At 41.0% G+C, this 25,857-nt stretch overlaps 1 protein-coding gene across 6 annotated transcripts in view; it reads right to left on the bottom strand.

Annotated features, from left to right (window-relative positions):
* Window positions 1-25,857, bottom strand: part of DYNC1I1 (dynein cytoplasmic 1 intermediate chain 1) — a 308,167-nt gene that overhangs the window by 209,296 nt on the left and 73,014 nt on the right. For all 6 annotated transcript variants that reach the window (XM_078059283.1, XM_078059279.1, XM_078059284.1 and 3 more), the window contains one exon: window positions 23,016-23,131. In XM_078059283.1, the coding sequence (XP_077915409.1) occupies window positions 23,016-23,131 (116 nt within the window). The remainder of the gene's footprint in view (window positions 1-23,015; window positions 23,132-25,857) is intronic.

Below are 25,857 nucleotides of genomic sequence, written 5' to 3'. Positions count from 1 at the left end.
ACATACTCCTACACCCTATACTTGTAATGCTAATAATTTTGGATCTCCAAGGAGGCTGGGTCTGGATGAATGAGGGACAGGCAGGTAATGAACAACATCGCAAGACAGTAGCATAAGACCAATATATTCAATAGCCAGCAAATTTCTTCATATGCAACAGCAGAGAACAAAACCTAAGGCATCACCAGATATTCTATATTGTTTGGGAAATGGTTATCCATTGAGAGACCACATAAATTTTAATTTCACTTCAAAATCCTTATTTCAACCTTTCACGGGGTGGACTGCTTCAGGATTCCAAACCCAATTCTCCAAGTCCCAATCCAGTCAGCACACCACTGTTTCATTTAATATTTTTGTTTCCTGTTCTTGCCACTTGGCTTTGTTTGACATCTGTCTATATTAACTATATTTTTCAATGACATTACTAGCTTTGGCAGCTCAAAGAAACAAATCCTTTGAGTCTGGCTGTGCTATTCTTCGGTATTTCCTAGATCTCTAGGTTATGCACTGTCAGCAGTCTTTGTACCTAAATCTGCATGCTTGGTAGTTGACATTCATGGAGTGCCACCAACGTGATGGACCCCGGACAGCAATGGGAGGAAGATTCATGTTCTCAGCTAAACAATTTATGAGAGTCTAAAGCCCACACAGCATTTCTTGTTACATTCAACTTTAAGGGAGTCATTGGCAGTGATATTTCATGCTTGTCATTTGTAGATTCTTAAACAAAAGGACTAGACATTTACTAACCAAACTGTATGAAATCCAAAAGGTCCTTTCATAAAGTATTATTGATACTTCTGCTAAACAGACATTAAATCCTTCCCCATCCTTCATTTCTCTGATTATAAAAACCCAGGGAAAAGGATCAAGAAATGTATGAACAAGACTTTCTTGAGTCACAAGTCTGTACTGCAAGTGCTGATCAAGGCACTCTTTCTTTATATTCTCAAATTATCTGCATATAATAGTTGAGATTTTCCTCTGACTTCTCAGTATCACAGCCTCCAGGATGAATAAAGGTATGTTAATTTGGAAATGAGTGCAGCCATGAGAGAGTTCCAATACATGCTAGTGTTTAGTATCCAAAACCAAGAAGTTATTTTTTGACTTCCCTTTTCAAAGCCCACTGTGCCAAAATATATAAAGAGTTATTAAGAAACAAAGAAAAGAAACTAACAAATTTAAGAACTTTCAAGGCTGCATTTCTATTTGATTCTCTTACTTACTACTGGTTTTGATTTCTACTTAGCCCAAATGCAAAGCAGTAAAATAAGATTTCTAAATGGCTATTTCCTTTTGAATACCACAATCTGTTAGTTTGCTAGTACTGCCATATCAGAGTACCGCAGACTTGGTGTTTTAAACAACAGAAATGTATTTCCTTACAGTCCTGGAGGCTAGAAGTCCGAGATCAAGGTCTTCTGAAGTCTCTCTCCTTGACTTGTAGATGGCTGTCTTCTCTCAGTGTCTCTCCATGGTCTCCCTCCTGTGTGTGTCTGTGTCCAAATTTCCTCTTCTTTTAAGTAAATCAGTCATATTCAATTAGGGTCACCCTAATGACCTCATTTTAATTTAATTACCTCTTTAAAGACACCATCTCCAAATACAGTCACATTCTGAGGTACGGGGGAGGGGGCTAGGACTTAAACATGAATTTTGGGGTGACACGATTCAGCCCATATACCCACTAAAAATCCTTGGTAGGTGTACCTTCTCTTGCATCATAGATTTGTTTCTTAAAGCTATGTTCAGGTAGAATTTTAGTAAACAAGCAGTTTTCAAACTGTGGTGCCTAACAGCATCAACTTCACTTGCTAGACATGCAAATTTAGAGGACATACTTCAAACCTTCTGAATCAGAAATTCCAAAGGGGTAGGGGCTGAGCAACCTGTGTTTAACATACCTTCTAGGTGATTCTGATGCATGCTCAAGTTTGAGAACTACCTAAATTAACAAAATCGCAATGTTAACATATTATAAGAGGTATTTTGAATGGAACACTATAGTAGATTCTTTTACAAAGCAGAGAGGCCTTGTGAAAATATGAATAATCACCTCCTAATTTTTGCATTTTGGAGATTCTGAATTTTAATGCTGGCATTTTTTCATAGGAAGGCACATCAATATTTCATTTGATTTAGTCTGATGTTCATTCTTGGCAATTATTTTGAAGTATGTGTACATGTGTGAATATATATGTTGCTAACCCCTAACTTTAGCTTATTAATTTTTACTAGGTTCACTAGTTACTGTCTCCTGTGTTCTGTTTCAGTTTACTCAGGTCAAACCCCAATTACAGGTCCTTCCAACTACTTCTCCCAAGCATTTCTCATTCCTTGAAAGGAGATCTCCCATGCTGAACTAAGCACCGATCAAAATTCCTTACGTCACATTACTTCAGAATTACCAAAATTACAGATTTAAGTGGAGGTCCTTCCAGTTTTTTCCTCCTACATTCTAGAATTACAAATCAGTTCAATTGAGAAGACAGATGCTTTTCTGGCTATTTTGTGCCCAAGAATAGAAAAATTACCTCTAACAGCTACTAAGTCATGTTTTGATTGTTGTTGTTTTAGTCCTAAATATTTCAGCAGCAAATAATGAAACTCGGAGGTGCCTCACCAAATGAATTTTATTCCTTTTGCAGACAGTCAGATCTTTGGCAATTTTTGTCTAAGAAAAATTATATTTTAATAAACAACCTCCCCCACCCCACACATACACACACACTTACTCACTCATACATGCACATGAGCACTTTTCTCCTCTGAGGTACTGGACAATGTCAGGGCCACTATACTTTTCTCGTATAGTCAAGGTAGGAATTCTGACCTTTTCTGAGCCAGTAAAAAAGCACCTTTAATCTAATTTTATTTTTCATTTAAAAAATGTTTAATCATCTGAGTGATAGATATTATGCTTGATGAGTCTTTAGACTAATGATATTTTCATGAAGCCATTCAACCTAAATGGAGGTGAGGTGTTCTAAAGCTATGCTAGTCTGGCAGGAATAGAAATGGAACATTAGTAACCAGCAAACAGGGCCACTGTCATCCCTGCATGCTAGTTAGAGAGATTTATTCTGTTGGACAGTAGCTCTTAACGAGTCAAAGGATCATAGAACCTTTGAGATTCTAGTTAAGACTCCTGAGACCTTTCCCAAGAACAATGCACCCAGACCCATGCACCATTCTAAAAACAATAACAGGGGGCGTGTAGATCCTAAAATGGAACTCTCATTGTTATGGGATAGATCTTAAGTTAGTCTTTGACTCAATTCAAACATCATCAGAAATGGAGGACGATATTAACTCTTTTCACCAAGGATCTGTGTAAAAGATTGTTTGCAACATTTGAAATATATGTACTTAATTTTTTTTGAGTCTTTAGTGTATAAAGAAGTCAGTAAAACCTAGTCCCTGCTCATAAGGAAGGGTGATAGGAGGTTATGGTAGGAGATACAGATGCTAAACACATTCTGTAGAAGTTTAAGTGAGAGAGATATGGCATTCCATTGAAGGGGGAGGGTGAAGTTAGAAAAGCTTCTTTAGAGAAGAGCCTTTACAGGATGGGAAGACCTGAAAAGATGTAGTTAGCCAGAGGAGGTAGAAGGGGAGGAGATGTAATAGGTATTTCAGGAGAAAAGAAGGCCTTCAGAAAAAGTGCAGTAAGGGGACAGAAGTTGTTTTCCAAATCCCCTCTGATTAGAGAAGTGATCCCTAATCCAGGCTGTGCATTCTCACTGCCTGGACAGATGTGAAGACCCGACCCCAGACCCATAAACCAGAATTTCTGGGGGGAGGCCCAGACATCTATTTTTAAAGCTTCCACGTGTTTCTAACATGCAGCCAGGGTTAGGAACTGCGGGACCAGAGCAGAGAGATTGAGTTGCTGACAGTGGGACATGACAGGAGCCTGGCTAAGGAGGTTAGTGTCACCCACTGGAGGGCCTCCGATGCTCAAGTGGCATTGTGCACTTAGCCAGAGTCACAGAAAATTTCTTGGCAGGGGGTGACATGATGAGAGCTGTCCTTCTGAATTACTTTTTGTTGAAAGCTGCCCTGCCATATACATTAAGCACATGCAGATCGAGTGAACAGAAACGGAACAGTGACGGTCTCTTCCATGCCCTGTCATCATGGAAACAGAATGCCATCACGCAGTAAGGGCATGCTTCCCACGCGTTCTTTGTGGTTACTGCCGCTCTCTTCCATATGTTCTTCAGTGAAACCGGGGTATCTTTTCACCTACTGTTTCTCGATTATCTGGAATTTCCTGAACCGTTTTTTCCACTTTGCCTCGTGGGCCAGGGCTTGTGCAGCCCAACAGCATAGTTAGCCAATTCTCTAAGGGCAAAAGATTACCCTGAAAATGCTTTGGAAAAAAAAAATGTGTTTCCTTCTAAAGGAAAGAGGCTGTCTGGTGTGAGGCAGAGTGGCATCACGGGAAGAAGCTTAAAGTCAGGGAGTGCAGAGTGTGAATCCTGGCGTGGCTATCCGTCTGCAAGTTAAGCTCTCTGAATCTTAGTTTCTTTAGAAAATGTGGAGTAGTGCAATCTGTCTGGCATAGGAGTGAGGACCAGAGAGAGAATATGTGGATAGCATGTCCCACTGGGCAAGTAATAAGAGCTCAATGAAGGGTAGCTGTTATTAATAACTAGTGCCACCCCAATCTTAAAAGTAGAATTCATAATATGACCGTTGATACAAGCTCAGCTTTTCTTCAGAGAAATTATTATCTTCCCAAATCAGGGGGCGAAAAATGCAGTGCAAGGAATACAATGTAGTAAATGTCCTGTCACTCAATGGCATTTTTGAAAGAGATAGTGCTACCTAAAACAATACCAGTTTTAAGAAGCGAAGAGCAGGTGTACATCTCGCAATAAAAATTCTAAAGTAACATGCCACTCAGATCTGGAAAAAGAAAGGGTTTCTGGAAGTGAGAAGATATTTGGTGATTTTGAATCAATACATGGGCTATTTTATGGAAACATTTGGACATTTAGTTAGAATATGTGCAAATGGTAATTTTTAAGCTAAAATTTCTGGATACTGATAACAAGAATTGTGTTAGGCATTTTACATGGAATTTTATTTTTAAATGTACTGCATTTGGTCTTCACTACAACCCTGTGAGGTTTCTTCACTTGAAGACACTAAGGCTGCGAGAAGTCATAGAGAACACTGCTGTGTATGAAGCTTATCAGCTGGGTTTGCCTCTGGTATTTATCTGACCTCTCTTAGAGATTGTCATGTTTGTTGTCCATTTCACTGACTTCTCAAGAAATCCCAATCCCACATTCCCAAGACAACTGAGCCACTTCCTCTCTGCAGTCTTACAAAGTCTCCCGACAGTGGCCCCACGGGGCTCCACAAAATCATTAGACATTTCATTATGTACTTAATACAGGCAATATAAAAGACAGCATTCCTTGGTAGTGTTTACTATTTTCAAAGACTAAACATGGGGTGAAATGGTTCAAAATGAGTTACTCCCCTGTTGTTCTCTTATCATTACCATCAAAGATAGATCAATTCCCAGAACCAGAATTTGAGTTTATTAAGAGGACTTCACTGACTCCCTCTATAAAGTATATTAACTAATTCATTCTTTAAAAAAATATTAAGAAAATGCAGCAGCTGTCTTTATTTAAAAAAAAAGACATTAAGTTCTATCATCAATATCTTCCAAGGCTATGTTTAAAATTGATGCTGAGAGCCATCTTTATTATAATTCTGTTTGTTAGGGAAGAATCGTTAAAACTACCTGGCCAAATGAACTTAAATGTTAAGAGGAAATTTCATAATGGCCTCTTTTTTAATACTTCAAAGAATAATACATATAGCAGATCTTCCAAAATGTTGCCAGATTGGAATTTCTTAGAAATCTTTCACTGCCAACATATTGCTGGTGTTGAAATACAATCCAGGTCTCTCCCAGCTCCGACAAACATATTTAACACATTTATGCATACATTAGTTAGTGTAAACATGACTCACTTAAGTAGAAAGGGTTTTTTAAAATTTTAATATTTCCTCACCATGTCATTGCATGGAAACTACCTGGAGGCTACTATGAGGGAGTTTCAAACATCTCTCATATAAAATATCATTACACATTAGCAGAAACTCCATTCAGTCAAGAAGAATGGCATATTGGCTGGAGGCAACTCTATAAACCACATGCAGTTTTAATTAAATTCATTAAAAATGCTGCGTCTCTCAGTAGATTTGAGGCAGAGAGAACCACTTAACAATAGCCAAGACCTAATCCAGTTTGTCAGAACTAATAATAATACAAATGCAATTTCTCACACAGGGACACATCCAAAAAAGTTCACAAATGAGCAATTGTGGTGCTATTTTTTAAAGTAATATGTATAAATTATTGCAAGATGTTACCAGTCTCAGACCATGGTTGCAATGTCTAATTCCAATGAGTTGATAAAAGGTGCTATTAATAAAAAGGCACATCTCGGGCAGCTGACATAACTAATTGATCAAGTAATTTGAGTAAAAATACAAGATTTACTAGGAAACCCGGACAGGGATGAAATCACTCAATTTTCCAAAAGCCAGAAGGCCTTGAAAAAAAAAAAAAAGGGAGACCACAGAACACTTTTATGTCTAACCGAAACCAAATAAAATGATCCCAACGTACAAATAGGCTTCAGATGATATAATGTGACGAGAGATTTCAACTATGTAGGCAAACCTTTCATTTTCTTACCCAAATATGCCAAGCCAAGGATTACCAAAATAGAGAGGGAGGGGAAAAGTCCTATTTCCTCAATATGTTGTCTCTAAGGGTGGCAAGGAACATGTTTTCCCTCCTCTTCAAATTTCACCATACCTCACTAAACTAATGCTCAACGTAAAATTTGGACCTCATGATCTGGGTTAAATTAAAACAAAATAAGATAAAATGGACCCAGATGAATATGAATTTACCTAGGCTGACACTTTTAGTAATGGTTATTGGAAGATGCATCACCACCAGCCCACCCAAGAATCCCTCCGGCAGCCAAAATCACTGCTTGTCTGGAGAACCTGAAGACTACTGGGACATTATGTAGTTCTGCTAGATGACTCTGCAGAGGTTTCCACTGTGCATGAGCTAAAGAGAGAAGAAGACAGCTGCTGAAACTCTCCATCCAGGTACTTCAAGAAATATGGTATATCTCTCTGTCCCCTTGGGAAAACAGGCATCCCAAAAAAGCACACTGTTACTAAGAAAACCCCAATTTTGGCAAGAACACTGTCCTGATCCATCTCCTGAGGGGAAAATTGGTATGACATATATATTTCCTCAGTCCTCCAGCAGCGAAATTGATCTCTAGCATTGAAATAATGCTAGAGATAGTTTCTAGTGCTAGAAATAGTTTAAGGAAAGGCATTTTCCAATCATTTTTTCATTTTATCTTAAGAAAAGGGTTGGAAAGAGATAAGAATTTTGTGATGTCTAAACATATCGAGAATGATTGTTCAAAAGAAGGATGATTGTAAGTCAAAGCTGTAGTAGAAAAAATAGGAAGGGAAGGGAATTTTAAATGGAACCCATAGAGAAGGAAACATACATGAATGTGGGTGTCCTCAGCCAGAGGACCAAGGGAACCAAGGGAATGAAGAGATCAGTGATACACACAGCACACCCCATCCTCTGTGAACAGTTAATAAACTGTGAACTCAGACACATTTCATCATATTCTTATGTATTTTGTATTTTTCTTCTAGCCTTGGAACTAATATCACCCAGTGTGCTATTCCATGCATATGCCAGACGCCAAGTGCTTAATCAGGAACAGGAATGGGTTTCCATTCACCAAATGACATTAGAGAATAATCAGGTAGAGGGACTTAGGTTATTCCCACTTTCTTTCAGCCATCAGCTGAGTCTTAATTCCCAGTACCAGAAAAAAATATTGGCAACAGCCTGAGCGTTCAGTATACCACACTTACAAAGACAATGGGCACTTGCTTTATTGACCACAAGGAAGAAATTTCACACTACAACTTTTGGGTTGTTAAATGAGACCACCTCTTCTCCCCATAGTCCAAAAACTTCCTGATTTTACAAAAAGGGAAGCTTCTCAGTCTAAGATATGTTTTCCTGCAACAAAATTATCTGAACTGTTATCAAAATTAGAATCCCGAACCGATCATTTTATAGGAAATCTTATTCCACGTTAGGGTTCTATGATAATATAGTAACCAGGGTTTTGTTTGTTTCTTTTTAAACAAGTCACCAAGTGCAACAACTTTCCTGGATCCTGGCCCTCACAAACCACTTCCTAATTTGCACAATTGGTCCTACTGCACACAGGTCCAGCATTATGCACATTCACAGAGAAGTAAAAGAAGTTCAGAGCTCAGTGTGAAGTTGACTTTATTATTGCTTCCTCTCTGACCTTGAGATCCACTGAGAAATGAGCTCTTTCCTTGTTGCTAGAATGTAAACCTCCCCCCTGAACATTGGTTACTTTCTTTTTGTTTAATTACCTAGGGTCATTAATGTTATTTTCAGTACCGCCATCTCTCCAGAACTGATATCTTACCATGATTTTCCTAATACTTGTTGAGATTCTTAGCACCCAAATGAGAAATAAGACAATGTCTGTAATATATATATATATATATATATATATATATAGAGAGAGAGAGAGAGAGAGAGAGAGAGAGAGAGAGAAACTACTACTACTTTGGAGTTTTCACCTGTTATGGCCCACATCTGCTCACTTTCATAGGCAGGGGGGTTTTTGCCTGCTTTTTCCCCTGTGAAACCTCCCATTTTCATTGTATGCCTCACATGTTTTTGTTGGAAACTGGTTATTTTAGATAATATATTGTAGAAATTCTGGGTTCTGGTTGATCCCCTTCCCCAGGAGTTGGTTATTGTTATTTGCTTCTTTATTTGTTTAGTGACTAGATCATTTTCTCCCCCCCTCCACACATGGTGAAAAGCCTCTGATATTGCTCGTTGGAGGATGTAGCCTTGGACATGTGCAAAGTCATTCTGGAATGATGGTCTTTTGCAGTCCCTTTAACCATCTCTTTCCTTGACTATACCCTATTGCTAAGTTCCACTAATTGCTGGCAGATTGCTTTGTTGTTTTTGGCAATGTCCTGGGGCACAAATTTCTCCATGGATTGATCCAATTAAATTCAGACTGCTTTCCAAAAATAGCTTTTGAGATCGATTTTTGAGATTGTCTGATCCCAGGAGGGCTCTTCTTAGCTGTCTGTTTCCCTGGTTCTGTCTGGTAAACTAGCCAGCCTAAGGTTTAACTTGTATCTCAAATGCATCTACCCATTGCCTCTTAATTGCTCTACACCATAACCTTCACTGTTTTGAGAATGTCCTTTGGCTTGAACCCCACTCTCTGTTGCAAATGAAGTCAGCTTCTTTGGGAAGAGATTCTGAGCTCTATATTTTATGGCCTGCTTTCTCCCCTGAACAAAATCTCTGAGCCAAAACTCTGGCACTGACGGAGGGGATAGTGGTATACTTCTGAGTGATACCCCTGCTTTCAGAGCAGGGTGCTTGGCATAGTGGGGTCCTGCTGTAGCCTCTGGTCTATTTGGCTTGCCTCTCCCTAAGTGGAACCTCTGCTTTACTATGAATTGAGTGAGAGCGATTGGGGCCCCAGAATTTGTAGAATGCTGAAGTCAAGGTAAAGTCCCCATTCTTCAGGTTCTTTCTAGGCTGAAGAAGAGGATGCCCACCTCTCAGTTGCCCTTGCTTGGGAAGTAGGCTCTATAACAGGTAGCTAGTGGCAGATATGGACATGCTAATGTCCTGCCGCTCAAAGGAAGATACTGTAGCCCTCCAACTGGGAGCTGGTGGGAGAGGCAGCTCTCTGTTCTTTGCTGCACTTATCTGAAGTAGACTTTGCTTCAAGCTAAACTGGGAAGAGAAAGGAGGGAGTTCAAGTATCACAGACTCTTCCTGTTCTTACCAAGTTTTAGTAAGTTTTCTTTAGTAAATGTTTTTTCTTTTACTATATGCCCTTGGGATCATTTCCAGAGACTTTAAATAGGTGGGGTGTTTTTTGTTTTTTGTTTTTTTGTTTTTTCTTAAATAATTCTCACTAGTTTTCCTGGGAAGCAAATCCACAAAGCTCCCTGTGTTGCCATGCTGGAAATGAAAACTTTATATACCTCTTGGGTTAGTCAACATAGCAATTGTTATCCTTATAACCAAATAAAAAGGTTTGTTATACCCTGTAATGTTCTTTAATCCTGGTATTTCTTTTGAATCTATTATTGATCAAGAGCAATGAACAGAGATATTCTCTTCATTTTGATGTGCTGTGGGAGTTATATTTGAAGAGTATTAATGTGTTTTTCTATTTGTCTTTCTGAACATAATGATCTTCACTCTAATCTACCTATGGTATTCATTTGCTAGAAGAGAGATTAGAATTTGATACAAAAGTATGAAAATAAAGCAGCTAAGGGAAGATTCAGCTCCCTTCTCAAAGGAGAGTTAGGTTAAATTGAAGGAGAAAAAATATCCCAAATTCCTTTTCCTTACCATTTAGAATATCAAAAACTGCAAAGATCATTCCTTCTGCGTACTCCTTCCCCCAGCCTGGGGGGGGGGGGGCGGGGTGGGGGAGAAGTTAAACACAGGAGTTTATTTCCAGATAAGTGGCAAGGAAAGGAGCATGCAGGGAGAAGAGGAGAGAAATATATAGATATATCTGGATGGATGGCAACCCATGCCGTGTAGTCTCTTTATCTACCACAACAGACCCTCATGGCATACTGGCCCTCAATTCAGCGTCCATTGCCTCACATGATCTGAGGGAGGCTCAGCTGCCCTCATCAGTTCTTCTCTCTGTTTCATCATGCCAACCACCCCCACCAAAGCTGGGGTGCCTTGCAGTGAATGAGATCTGTTGCATAATGGTCTCCTCCTAGCTTCCCAAATAGGAAATGTGGTTCAAGGGTCCCTATGCTCATTTCTCTTCTCAGTTTATTTTGCACTGCACCCCTCCCAATGCTTCTCTCCAGAAAGTGAAAATCCAGATATATCTATATATTTCTCTCTTCTTCTCCCTGCATGCTCCTTTCCTTGCCACTTATCTGGAAATAAACTCCTGTGTTTAACTTCTCCCCCACCCCGCCCCCCCCCCCAGGCTGGGGGAAGGAGTACGCAGAAGGAATGATCTTTGCAGTTTTTGATATTCTAAATGGTAAGGAAAAGGAATTTGGGATATTTTTTCTCCTTCAATTTAACCTAACTCTCCTTTGAGAAGGGAGCTGAATCTTCCCTTAGCTGCTTTATTTTCATACTTTTGTATCAAATTCTAATCTCTCTTCTAGCAAATGAATACCATAGGTAGATTAGAGTGAAGATCATTATGTTCAGAAAGACAAATAGAAAAACACATTAATACTCTTCAAATATAACTCCCACAGCACATCAAAATCCAGACTCCCACAGCACATCAAAATCCAGACATCAAAAAGAGACTACACAGCATGGGTTGGGGATTGACTTCTAGGCCAGGGACCGGACAGAGGATAGGGCACTGACTCAAGGTCTGGAGGCAAGGAAAGCTGAGAGAGAAAAGCCAATTATCAAGAGGGAAATGGCCCATATTCCTAGGAACATTGCCAAGCAAAGAGAACGGATACTAGTCCACCAGTTACATGCCTTAGCACTGGGCGCCAGTGCCCAGGAGGTCAAAGAACAGCAGTGTCAGCCAGCATGCTGGCAAGGACTGGCACAAGGCCAGGGTCCCTCGTATCCCTCCCCACTCCACCAAGGCCATGAGACCATGTCAACCTCACCTTGCTCCCCTCTACACTTGGCCAAGATCTTAGGGAGAAAGTGGGAGTGAGGTTTCAGCATTTCCACCCAATTTTAACTGCACATACCAACTGAGACTGTTTAAAACAAAAGATTGCACTAAAGTTGTTTATTTCATACATTTTCCCCATTTTCCTCTGACAGCCAGCAGTATTATAGACAGCTGAGGACAAACTAAAGGAGCTGCGTTCTCTCTGCACTTCTAATTTAAGATGAGGAAATTCTATAGCAGCACTGTAAGTACATGAGTATGCCGGGCACATAATAAATATAATTTTTTACCTCCCCCTTTTTATTCTCACATCAGAGTAGGCATTTTTTGCATACATATTTTTGGCTGTCCAGCATCCAAACAGTCTCTTTTGGCAGGGAGTATAGCAAAACAGATCAAAGTAGAGTCATAGCCTCCCTCAGCATCCCAGAAACCGGGCTAGGGCAGTTCTTTCTCTGCCTGGCTCCTCACAGCTAATGCAGGGCATGTAACCTGGGTCTAGCTAAGTGGACTTCCACACTGCTCTTTAAATCTCGAGCGAGTATTGTCAGGTTCCAAGGAGAAGCAGAGGTTTTCAAGGCAGCTGTGACTTTCAATCCTGAGTGTGACTGTGAGTGTTCAGTGACAGGAAGTCAGGATGCTCGGTCTTACCAGGCTGAAGAGAATCAGTGGGTGACCTTGTTAGCCGCTGTCTCAGTCAGCCTGGGCTACCACTGCAAAATACTATAGACTGAGTGGCTGAAACAACAGAGATTTATCTTCTCACAGTTCTGGAGGCTGGGAAGTTTAAGATCAAGTTACGAGCCGATCTGGTGTGTCAGAGCTCCCTTCCTGGCTTGCAGACGCCTCCTCACTGTGTCCTCACATGGCCTTTCCTCTGTGTATGCACGTGGAGACAGACAGAGACAGATCTCTTTCTTCCTCCTCTTACAAGGTCACCAATCCTATGGGATTAAGATTCTACCAGGACGACCTCATTTCACCTTAATTACCTCCTAAAAGCCCTATTTCAAATACAGTCACAGTAGAGATTAGGGCTGCTTTGCATCTTTCCTTTTCTGACCTAATTCTAATTCATCAATTCTATCAAGTCTCTCATATCTTTCCAACAAATCCCTTTTCTGTTTAGGTTAACCAGAGCTAATTTTTATTGTTGGCAACCATGGACCCAGACTGGCACAGATATGAGTATCAGAAGACAATCACTCAGGGAATTGGTGTTGGTTATTTGCCCTAATAAGGGCTAAAGAAAATGAAAGCTCAGACTCTGGGAATGAGAACCTGTCAGCCATAACAAATAGCTGGATAATTTTTCTTCTGCGGTGATCTTTAATGAAGTGTTCATTGAAAAGAAGGATTTAAGGGATCAAAGTGCCACTGCCACTGAACAGTGTGAATGGCATGAAGAATTTAAAGACACTAGGGTGAGATGAATGCTTCTAATGGGACTGGACAGCTTAAAGAAGAGATGAAAAACTCAAATCTCTGTATTTTAGCTCAAGGCGTAGGCCCAGGGAATTTCTCTGGTTGTGATAAACGTCTGCATACACATCTGCCAAAATCAAAAGCAAATTTAAATTTTGTGGGCTCCTGAATAAAAGCCCTTTGAATTGCCAGCCTCACCAAGTTGCTCATGTGAAAGTCACAGTGCTGATTAGCAAATAACGGAGAACTGAATATAGGGGAAACTACGGAGGCTTGGGAGTATCCCCAAACCACATTCTACACTAAGCCTTGCTTGACAGCAAAAGAAGACCCACCTCATTTCTTTTTGCATCTTCATCATCTTACATCAGGGCTGAGCTAGCTCTTTGGATCTATCTACAGCACTTGATCACCCCACCTGCCACACAGGGTATCACGGCAGCAGGACCAGGAGAGTAAGCTGGGTTACCTTCAATACTTAGTTAAGACAAGTAGGCTAGAAGGTGGGAGAAAGATCTTTGAATATACAAGACCTGCTATTTCAGAAAAATTTCTATACGTCTAGTGGTCTGGTAAACTTGAAAGTATATGGCAAATACACTGTTTATCTAATACGGAGAGTCATAATGCTGGGTGGGCCAGAAAGGCCACCATGCACATTTTCATTCCATTTGCCAGGTGACTCAAAAGGCTTCTACCTTTAAGTGACTATACAGCTTAGAAATTATGGTCCCACTGATTCAATGACACCCAGAGTACCTGTGGTAAATCAGACAAATAGCTCTAAAAGGGAATCATGGAAGAGGTCTTTAGATTTGAGAGCAATGGTGGCAAGAATGTAGGCTATATAGGAACTCAGTGGCCTTGACTCAGTGCCCGGGCTATTGCCCAACCAGAGATCAACCTCAACGCTCAATATTGGACCATATCTTGAAAGAATAATCAGCAAGATCGATCACTTTCATCTTTTTCTATCATGGAGAGAGGAATCAACATCTTTTCACTAGAATAATAACTTATTCTGAACTTTCCCCCTGCTTCTCATGCTTCCCCTAGGTAGTGACCAGCAAAGTCACAGACTTACTGAAAACTATGTATTGTCAGTTTGGGCTGTCTCCTTAATAATTAGCTTCTCTTGGTTTCTGCCTGTCCTCTGAGTGTACTTTTTCAATCTTCATGTTGATTCTGTGAGTTACAGAATTATCCTTTCATTCAAGTTCTTTCCTGCTTAAATTAACTACAGTTTCCAGTGTTTAGAATTAGGAATTCAGGAGCACCTCCCCCACCTCCTACCCTTTGACCTACTCTTATTTCTTCCATTACCTGGGTCATTAGGCAGACAGTTGCTGTTAATCTTTGAGCTAAGTCAAGTCATCCATCCATTCCCACACCAAATATTAAGCACTATGCCAGGCACTAATGGTACACAGAATTAATGTGCCTGTGGCCAGGTATGAGGACCTATGAGAAGGTATGCTTGAAGGATCTAGGGAATTGGATTTGTAAATGGATCTGGAAGAAGCAGTTAGTGATCTATGATTACATATTTACTTGATATCAAGTCTATAATTTGGGTATTAGTGATTTTCTCAGTGAAATGTACTTAGATCATGTACCTACCATGTGTGAACCTTGGAGTCAGATTTAAAAAAAAATCTCAGAACTGCTTTTGTGTTCTTAACATGAGCTTCCAGGCCCAGAGCCTTAGTTGCACCTCATTATTCATCTTCCTGCTATGAAGAGGCTCTTTAGGCTACCTTAAGGTTGTATGGAATACTAAAGGGATGGATCCATCATAACAGCTTTCAAAGGACAATGTTTTTATTCCATACAAAATCTTTTACTTCTGAACTCCATCAGTACATTAACGCTTGATCTAGAGAATATGATATGTTGGTTAATTAAGTGGCTAACTGATGTTTCAACAAAGTTACCAGACCATCTTCCTAAGGTATAACATTTTATTTTCCAGCATGGTACTGTGATGAAGATATAATCTCATTTTGAGCCTAAAGTTCACATGATGCTCTAGGGCCATTTTTCTGAATGTCCACCCCCCCTCTATAAAACTACAGATTACAGAAGTATAGGAAATAAGACAGTGTCCACTGGTACCAAGTCTTGCTCTGCATTTCATCTTATTTATTGAATTCTGGTTTTATTTTTAGTTGTCATTTAGCACCCTTCTGTTTTCATTGGAAGGAATATTTTGGATAAATGAATTTATTTGACTGTACTATTTATGGCACTCTCCCTAGGTGCTTAAAAAAAATAAGTTAACTTTTAGCATGAGGCTTCTGCTTTGGAATATCAAAACTGGCCAGCATCTAAGCCAGTATCTATTTCAATGTGTAAATTAAACCAAGAGCTAAACCATCAAAGCTCTCCTGACCAACAGCTATAAAGAAGGTTCAGGGATAGGGAAAATTATCTTTTTTTTTTTTTAACCAGAAAATTTGTCTATTCAATATAAATAATATCTAAAAAATAAATTCTGAAGTGTCTGCATTTCTAAAATAGCCCATCTTTTTTTCTTCCAAGAGATTTGCCAAGATGATACAAGGTTAATATTGTTAAAAAAAAAATGAATGTCCTAGAAGAGGATCCCTCAACCGCTGACCTTGTTAACAATGGGCCTGAAGCCTCTACAGTTAGTTCTGAAAGAGGATTAACACTTTAATCAAATGTCAAAGCGGAAATGGCGGGCATAGGTCAAGGAAGCAAAACATGGCATATGTCAGTATCTTTCTGGAACAGTGTCTGTTCTTGTCTACAGAACAGAAACGAAAAATAAGGCCAGTGTGTGTCATCTTCATTGGGGATTTTTAATTTGCATCCAGATGCCACCATGGCTTGTCTCCAAATAGCTGGCTGTTCTTTAAATAGTAAGTTTAGAGAACGAATGCAAGGTCCAGGAACCCGGGAGCCAGGTAAAGAGCTTGAGTCAAGATTATACCACCAAAGCCTGTGTTTTTCCAACTTACCTCTAGGAGTTTCCGGATTGGCTTCCACTAGGAAATTATAACCCTAAGAACTGCCTGGTTTCATGTTAAGGTTTAAAATAAATATTTCCACCTAGATTCTCTGGAAAATGACTTTATTTGGCAATTCTGTATCAAAGAGTTATGCTCTTGGGGGCCACCAAGGTGTAAGAAGATTTAGAACTCAACCGTACGCGGTTTAGAATTCAAGCCTTGATCATTTTCTCTAATCACTTCACACAGAAGGGTGGGGAAAAAAGGGAGAGGGAAGCAGCATGGGCACAGATAACAAACAAGGAGGTCATACACAGTCTTTACCAGTCCTTCGTACAGCACGAAGATAGGGTGGAAGGAGTGGACATCCCATTATCTGAACTCTAGACTATGAAGGAAGAACCCAGGGGAGTTCTCATAACTGTCTCCATGATGACAGAATGAGGCTTATTTGTGAACTTGCCCTGCTTGGAATACAACTTTGCTTCTGTCCCACCATCTAACACCTGCTTGGACATAGCTGATCTCACAAAAGGGAGGAAAATCTATGATGCCATCGTGCCCCTGGAGGAGTTCTCTACAAATCAGGGGGTGTCTCCTCTCCCAAGTGCCTCTGGTCAGCCATGGTGAAGTGAAGACCAGGCTGGCTTTGTGGGTCTCAGCTTCTCAATCTGTGAAATGATGGTCCGTGGTAGACATGAGCTGTCCGATACAGGAGCCCTTAACCCTGTGTGGCTATTGAGCACTTGAGATGTGCCTAATGCAACCAGGGAACTGCATTTGTACTTTTATTTAACTTTAAAAACTGATATTTGATTCCATCATTGAAAAGCTTTTAAATAGGGGCGCCTGGGTGGCTCAGTCGTTAAGCGTCTGCCTTCGGCTCAGGTCATGATCCCAGGGTCCTGGGATCGAGCCCTGCATCGGGCTCCCTGCTCCACGGGAAGCCTGCTTCTCCCTCTCCCGCTCCCCCTGCTTGTGTTCCCTCTCTCGCTGTCTCTCTCTGTCAAATAAATAAATAAAATCTTAAAAAAAAAAAAAAAAAAGCTTTTAAATATGTTTGGAGCAACTGTGGCATTTGAATCTGCTGTTTCAATTATAAATTTTCAGAAATATAATTACTGTTCAAGTATTTCCAATGAAAATTTAGTGTCTGGGGGCACCTGGGTGGCTCAGTTGGTCAAGCGTCTGCCTTCGGCTCAGGACATGATCCTGGGGTCCTGGGATCAAGCCCCGAGTTAGGCTCCCTGCTCAGCGGGGAGTCTGCTTCTCCCTCTCCCTCTGCTCCTCCCCCCTGCTCATTCTCTCCCCCCGCCAAAATAAATAAATAAAGTCTTAAAAAAAAAAAAAGAAAGAAAATTTAGTGTCTGAAATTGGGATATGCCCTAAGTGTAAAATACAAACCAGATTTTGAAGACTTAATATAAAAAAATGTGTAATATCTCACTGATAATTTTTATATTGACTACATATTATTGTTTTGATAATGTTTTTCAACATACTGAGTTAAATAAAACATATTATTAAGATTAATGATGGCTTACTATGTTTCTTTTTATTAAGATTTTATTTATTTATTTGTTAGAGAGTGTGCGCACAGGGAGGGGCAGAGAGAGAAGCACACTCTCCCCTGAGCAGGGAGCTGGACGTGGGGCTTGACCCTGGGATCATGACCTGAGCTGAAGGCACCGCTTAACTGACTGAGCCACCTAGGCCTCCCTAGGTCATTATGTTTTGTTTTTTTTTTAATTAACATATAATGTATTAATTGTTTCAGGGGTACAGGTCTGTGATTCATCAGTCTTACGCAATACACAGCACTCACAACAACACATACCCTCCCCAGTGTCCACCACCCAGCCACCCCATTCCTCCCACCCCCCCTCCACTCCAGCAACCCTCAGATTGTTTCATGAGATTAAGAGTCTCTTATGGTTTGTCTCCCTCTCTGGTTTCGTCTTGTTTCCTTTTTTTTCCCTCTTCCCCTATGATCCTCTGCTTTGGTTTTCAAATTCCACATATCAGTGAGATCATATGATAATGGTCTTTCTCTGATTGACTTATTTCACTTAGCATAACACCCTCTGGTTCCATCCACGTCTTTGCAAATGGCAAGATTCCATGGCTGCATAGATTTTATGGCTGCATAATATTCCATTATATATAAATACACCACACCTTCTTTATCCATTCATCTGTCGATGGACATCTGGGCTCTTTCCATAGTTTGGCTATTGTGGACACTGCGGCTATGAACACTGGGGTGCAGGCGCCCCTTCAGATTACTAAATTAAGCAAGGGTAAAAATGAACTATTGGGACTTCAAGATAAAAAGGTTTTGCACAGCAAAGGAAACAGTCAACAAAACCAAAAGACAACTGACAGAATGGGAGAAGATATTTGCAAATGACATATCAGATAAAGGGCTAGTATCCAAAATCTATAAAGAACTCATCAAACTCAACACCCAAAGAACAAAGAATCTAATCAAGAAATGGGCAGAAGACATGAACTGACATTTTTGCAAAGAAGACATCCACATGGCCAACAAACACATGAAAAAGTGCTCAACATCAGTCGGCATCAGGGAAATACAAATCAAAACCTCAATGATACCACTCACACCAGTCAGAATGGCTAAAATTAACAGTCAGGAAACGACAGATGTTGGCGAGGATGCGGAGAACGGGGAACCCTCCTCCACTGTTGGTGGGAATGCAAGCTGGTGTAGCCACTCTGAAAAACGGTATGGAGGTTCCTCAAAAAGTTGAAAATAGAGCTACCGTATGACCCAGGAATTGCACTACTGGGTATTTACCCCAAAGATACAAATGTAGGGATCCACTCATTATGTTTCTATTGGACAGTGCTAGACTAGACTACTCTAGGCAACTCTCCTACACTTACAGCTTTTGGATTTAGTATATGCTGGAGAGGATGGAAGCCAAAGTAGAAATTCTCCTCAACCAATCAAGAAATTTTTTTTTTAAGTGCAAAGGTGAAACAAGAGGCTTCCTAAGCCACCTTCCCACACACCTCTTCTAAACTTCAAGTACCTAAGTAGTGTCTTCGCACAGTAAAAACTTGGTGACTGCTTTGTTCTGTCCTCGCCAACCAGGTGATTTTCTCCTTCAGTTCTCACAACTGTGCCATGTTTATGGGTAGTTAATGCCCACGTTCATGGGAGTGAAATTAGAGGCCTGGCTGAAATGGAAACACTGAACTCCCCTTCCCGCACAATCTCACTCTCAGGACTTTTCCTTAAAAAACCCATACAACCAATGTAGCTTAATACATAGATCATACTCCCTCCTCGCTGAAGTCCAGTGAATATTTTCTCTTCCTTCTTTCTTATTCCTCCAGCATCATGGCATTCTTCATTTCTTCCATTGATATTGAACCCTTTCTTTGAACCAGGCACCATGTTGGGCCTGGAAGGGAAGGACACACAGCCTGCCCAAATGTATGCCAAGGCAGATATTTAGATAATCATTAAACATGAAGTAATAAAGGGGGAAATGGACTATGCCCACAGTAGGAGCGACGCCTACAAGAAACGGAATTACCGAGGAGCTAATCCTTGACTGTCCCTTCCTCCTTTGACTTCCCAAAGGCAGGCAGACAGGAGAGAGGGCATTCCGGGCTGGGAGACAGTATGTGCAAGTGTATGGAAGCTGACGCTATGTGGCACTGTGGGCAACTAAAGCAGGTCTTTCTTGGGCATAAGAAACAAGGCATGGGAGGGAAGTAGGGCAAGTGGGGAGCCAACATGAAGCCATTCAGTTCCCATTTATAAGATATGAAGAGGAGAGGAAGATCAGAGAGCACTTCAAAACTATCAACAGGTTGTATACGTTTTTTCCTCCTCCCTCCAGAGCGGCTTACGCATTACCAGCAAGTTAAGAAATTCTCATTCTCCCAGGGCTCATTACAGAACTTAGGAGCTTCGAAGGTATCTGTGGCATCATCTTCGTCATTCAACAGCATTTATTGGGCGCCTTGTATGAGCCAGTCATTTACCCACTATAATAAGGATACAGAAGACTGGCTCCTAACTAATCTCAGGAGGTCACGGGCAGTCCAGGGTGTATTAATAACAGGCAAGGCAGAGGTAGTCTGGCAGGGAAGCATAATTTTTTCCTTTCTTACTACGTGGGAATAAAAAACATGTGTTTAAAATGTTTTGGGGGTAGAGATATCCTGCTTCCCAAATCAGGGTGTCCTATTCTCAGCCTTATTTCTCTGTAACCGATGACTTTTAAATTTGTATTGAAAAAACAGTATTCATAGGGACTTCAGTCCTCAATCTTCCTGGTTTAAATCGCTCTCTGGAGTGTTTCTCATAACAGGTCACTATGATCACAAATTAAGAGAATGTTCATTATAGTACATAGTGGAGAAAAGAGACTTAAGCTTCATTTTAAAGAGTAAAGTGGTAACATGGCAAAAACTGAATGCATTGGAACTCCATTGGATACAGAACACATTGATGCTCTGAGATCACTCGTTGGAATATTGTTACATTTTCTGTAGTCACAATATCACTTAAAAAACAGCATTCCTCCATATGCTATGGGCAGTAATACGCTATGGATCTTACATACACCACATCCAAGAGCCTCACTGTGTCATAAAATCCAGTAGTTCATCATTTCCTGCCTCTGAATTGGCTCAAGCCCCAAATCAGAAGCCAACCCAAACCTGCCACACAGTGGATTCCCGCTGCCAACTGCCCGCTACGCCCCCTAGTTCTCCCTCCGCCAGCTCCCCTCACACAGCAGGTGAAAGGCGAGCACCGGGCACCACTGTCAGCCAGGCAGCTGGGCGACCGCGGGCAGCCAAGACTCGAAGAAGCATCTGTGGCGAGAGGACAACTTGCTGAACCTCAGTCTAAAGTTCTGCCCGTCTGGACCCATCAGGCGTTGTTTAATGTCTAGAGCTACAGTAGCTAGCTTTGAGTTCAGATCTGAATTGTGGAATTTGAACCATCGAAACACCCATCACCACAAAAAACCTCTATGAATCTTGTTAACAAAACAGGAAGAATTTCTGCCAATGGCTGAGAAATAAATTCCTTCTTTCCTGCTGCTTGGACCACAGCATAATGAGGGCGCCCAAGTGCTCTCTGCAGTAATAAAACGGAATGCCCAGGCTTTTTCTTTTGATGTGTTCCAGTTTAAAAGTTGAGAGTCGATGCCTTTTCATCCTTAATTTATCTTCCCCTGTAAATATGTCCGTGCCCCTTCCAATACCTGAAGTCTACACATTTTCAAAATAGAATTCACTCCTTCTCCTATTTCACTTGTATAACTTTATGTTATGGGTCAGATTTTCGGCTAAATAAACATACCTCAGGCTACAGCTCTGCAAATACCTCTGGCAGCAAGTTAACTCAAACAAATGTTTTGGTTGGGTGGTGAGGTTGTTTTTTAATAATCTTTCTGATCTGCCTGGAGGTCCAAGGATAGGCTAGGTGAACTCCCAAAGGCTTTTCTAACTTTGTATTTTCTGCCACATTAATATGCAGTTCTTGAGGTCTGTTGAAGTGACTGGTTTAAAATTTCACCACCAGAGGGTGCTACTTGTTTGCTTCTAATAATCATTTCACTATCAGATTTGAAAGATCGAAGCCCTGTCTGTCACCAAAGATTTGTCCCCGCAGCAGCTAGCATTACCCAGGAAAGGTTTCCAGAAGACCTGTAGGGAGTGCTCTACTTCAAGGCACCAGATTTCACTTTGCTTTGGATATTATGTGTTTGGAACCAAAACTGAAAATCTCTGTAGCTTGCACAAACCAAACTGCACTAATACATATATTCGCTGTAAACCAAGCAAGGCATTTGAATCATTTTTCATTCTCTTGGCTTCTGTTCAGTATTTACTACATAACAACCATGAACCCAGAACTCTCCCATCCTCTTCACCACACCAAACCATAAAATACCATAAAGTAAAAAGAGAATTTGCTTGGCTATACCGATAATGCTATTTTCCAAGGATGCAACCTCCTCTTACCCTAAGTATATACCTCTCCCTCTTCTGCTTGTGTGTGATTCCTTATTTCTAGGGAACATTTTATCAGCTTCAATTTCTCTTAGTGTATTTTTTGATTGACTGGGATGTGCATGTGAATTTTCCACCTGATGTTTTCCGGTATGCATGAAGAAGCATGGAGATTTTAACCGATTTTGAGTTTTAAATGGTAAGAAACTCTAATGTGTTGTCATCTGAATGGCAAAGTTAACCAGGGGTCAGCAAAGTGTTTCTATAAGGTGCCAGATTATAGTAAAGATTCTTGGCTGTGTGAGCTGTGAGTGCTCTGTCATAGCTTCTCGACCCTTCCATTACAGCAAGAAAGGAGCCACACAGACTATAGACGCCAATGACTGGGTGTGGTTGTATTCCAAAACACTCGATTTTGAGGAACAGGTGGTGCGCTACTGTTTGCTGACTCCTGAAAATGATGACTCGTAATGTATGCACTGTTCTTACTGATAAAATTCAGAAAAATTTCTAGTATGTCACCCTGTGATGATTTTTCCCCTTCATACAGTTCTGACAAAGTATCACCTAAGTAATCCATTTTAAAGTTCATGGGTCCTTTGGAGGAGTACCACTGGGCTCCCTGTCCAGAGCTTTCAAAATCTGGGCCAAGGGAGCCTTAGACTTTCAGCGCGTCATTATGTTTATGTCCTGGGAAGATCTGCTATGGTAAGATATAAAATCAATAAGAAGGATAGGACCCACTGGCAATTTCTCCTAGAGATAATATAGAAAGCAAACAGAAGACATAGTTTACCTTCAGACTGATGTGTAGCTAGAGGAGTCTGGGTCTCCTTGGAGTAGGACACGACTTCCCTGGGCAGGAAATCCACTTGGGTAACCTTCGACACGCCCAGCCTGTGCAATCTCCGCCTGTAAGTAACAAAGGACAAACGCTTAAAGAGGGAAGGCATTCCTTGCAGAAGAGCTAACAGTAATAATACAGGACCAACACAAATCCCAGGCTGTAACTTCTCAGGGCGAGGGGCTGGACCATAAACTAGGACCGGCCTTGGGCTGGCAGCTGGGACATGTGGCTTTCTGGCCCACTTTGGCCCTAATTTGCTGGTGAGGTCACGTAGGTCCCTCATGCTGACCCTCAGCCTTTCTACCTGTAAAACAAAGTCTTGGTCTGGCTCAGGGGAGACCCCTTCCATTCGGAGCACCTTTGATTTCACTTGATTTAAATTTATAAAGGGAATTTTCATTGGTAATACGAGGTCCTAGCTTCTTACATGTGATAGACAAAGAAAAAGTAATGATTGTCAAATCAGAAGAAAAGAAAGATGATTTCTTAGTGGAGTAACATGTTTGCCATGATAGTATTGAGAGGATCATGCCAAGGGGGGGAGTAGAACACTTCTTAGTTCTCCAGGAAGGAAATAACACAGATCAGCAGGTGAATTTGTTTAAAGACATTGCTATAGCATAGGTGAATGAAGAGGATGCTGGGCTAAGAGTAATAAAGGTTTAGCCTGGAATTCCCCAAGTAACTATGACCATGTGAAAAATCATGTCTGAATATTTATGTCACACTTCAAGTCTTTTCAGATGTCTTTGACATCTATCATGTAATCTGTCCTCACGACACCTCTGTGAGGCATAGGGGAAGACATTATCACCATCTCCATTATAGATGAGGAAAATGAAATGCGGCTTAAGAGACATGTGCAAGTATATACAACTCATAAATGGTAGAACGAGGGCTAAAATACTGTTGGCCTGAGTCCTGGTCCAGTGCCTTTTCCACCAAGCCAACTCCTACCTAGGGTTCTTAATGGTGATTTCTGAGCTACTGCAAAAATCTAAAGTACCTCCCACGTCACCCAGGAAACATACAAATATCATGGAGATGGCAGAGTCTAGTGGCTAAGCACATAGACTCTAGCCCCCCACTTCCAGGCTGTGTGTGTGATCTTGAACAAGGTACCTAACCTCTCTGTGCCTCAGTTTCATCATCTGTAAAATGGAGATATTACTAGTACTTGCTATTAGGATTGTTATGATAATATATACGTACTACATGCATATAATGCATATACTACATATATATTATGTGTATATATGTACATAATTTACACACATATCTTAAAACCATTTCTGGAACATTATTTTTTAACAAATTGATTTAGTATTAGCATGGGACATATTCTACCATGTTTCTTAAAAATTTCTAGGCATAGAGAGAGAGAGAGTGTGTGTGTGTCTGAGGGAAAGAGGGAAAGGTGAAATAAACACACAGCTCGATAGCTCATACAGGGAATCCCAGCTACATTCCCCAGCTCTCTATGACCCGTAGAAGCACATTTCATTCATATTATTGTTTTTAATTATTACTAGCAGACGGCACAGACTCATTGTACTTTTAGTTCTAGTAGTAATAATAAAATGAAAGACAATGCATGTCACAGCTAGAAATTTCCACATACGATTTCCCAGGCATTCTAGGAAAACAAAATTTTCTTCTTCTCTGTGAGTTACTCAAACAACTGAGGTGCTATCTAAGATGTGCACAGAGCAGATACAAACAAAGAAACGCAGGTTTAGGGGATAAGCCTGCTTGGCCATCTCTGACGTCTCAACAAGCGCCACACAGGCCTGGGTCTCACGGACCTCATTCACTCCAAAGTCTGGGCCCCCAAGGAGGGTCAGGCTGGGTTCCCTGCACTCCAGGCAGCCTCCTCACACAGAATTAGCAGAAAACACACGAAACATGCTAGAAACAAAGTTGCCAAACAAGGTAAAAGGCTCAAAGTTTCAAAGTAAGAAATTCAGGGATTAGTTTAACATCAAAGAATGTTTTCTTTCCTGAAATGGGTCTTTCTCGAAGCAGGTGAAAAAGAAAGCATGGATAGACACCCCAGGACTCGCTGGGGTGGTACTTCTCCTGCTGTTTCATAGCCCAGAGCAGCTTTCTGAAGTCCCAAGCGGTCAGGCTCCGTCACTCAAGTGAAGAGATGGAAAAGAAACATGTGCTGGTATTACATCCCCACCATTTCAATTTTTTAAAAAAATATTTTATTTAAGAGAGAGCAAGCAAGTGAGCGAGCAGGGGCGGTGGTGGGGTGGGGAGTACAGAGGAAGAGGGAGAGAATCTCCAGCAGATTCCATGCTGAACGCAGAGCCCAATGCGGGGCTCAATCCCATGACCCTGAGATCATGACCTGAGCTGAAACCAAGAGTCACACGCTTAACCGACTGAGCCACCCAGGTGCCCCATTTGATCCCACCATTTCCAATGGGGTCACCCCCAGCATGAAGAGATCACCCTGGATCCTAGACTTCTATGGGCATCTGTGTGAGGCACTAAAAGGTACCTACGCCTGCAGGCAGGGATTCCAGGGCTTCTAACTAACGGGACATAAGCTGCAGGCCGATCTTGTTAGGTAACCAGCAGCAGACACTGGGAATAGGAAGCTGACATGTAACTTGCTAATCCACCGTGGCAAATCAGAACCAGCTGGTAAGACAGTATGGCATAATGGTTAAGTTATGTACCCATTGAGAAACGAATTTCAGTTCAAATCTATGCTTGGTCACTTACCAGCTGAATGGTAGGTAAAAGCTTTGGATAAGTGACAAACCCTACTAAGCCTCAA

Source organism: Halichoerus grypus, chromosome 12 (assembly GCF_964656455.1).
Source record: "Halichoerus grypus chromosome 12, mHalGry1.hap1.1, whole genome shotgun sequence".
NCBI lineage: Eukaryota > Metazoa > Chordata > Mammalia > Carnivora > Phocidae > Halichoerus > Halichoerus grypus.
Note: the sequence above shows the minus strand (reverse complement) of the source record. Positions and strands in the feature narration are given on the sequence as shown.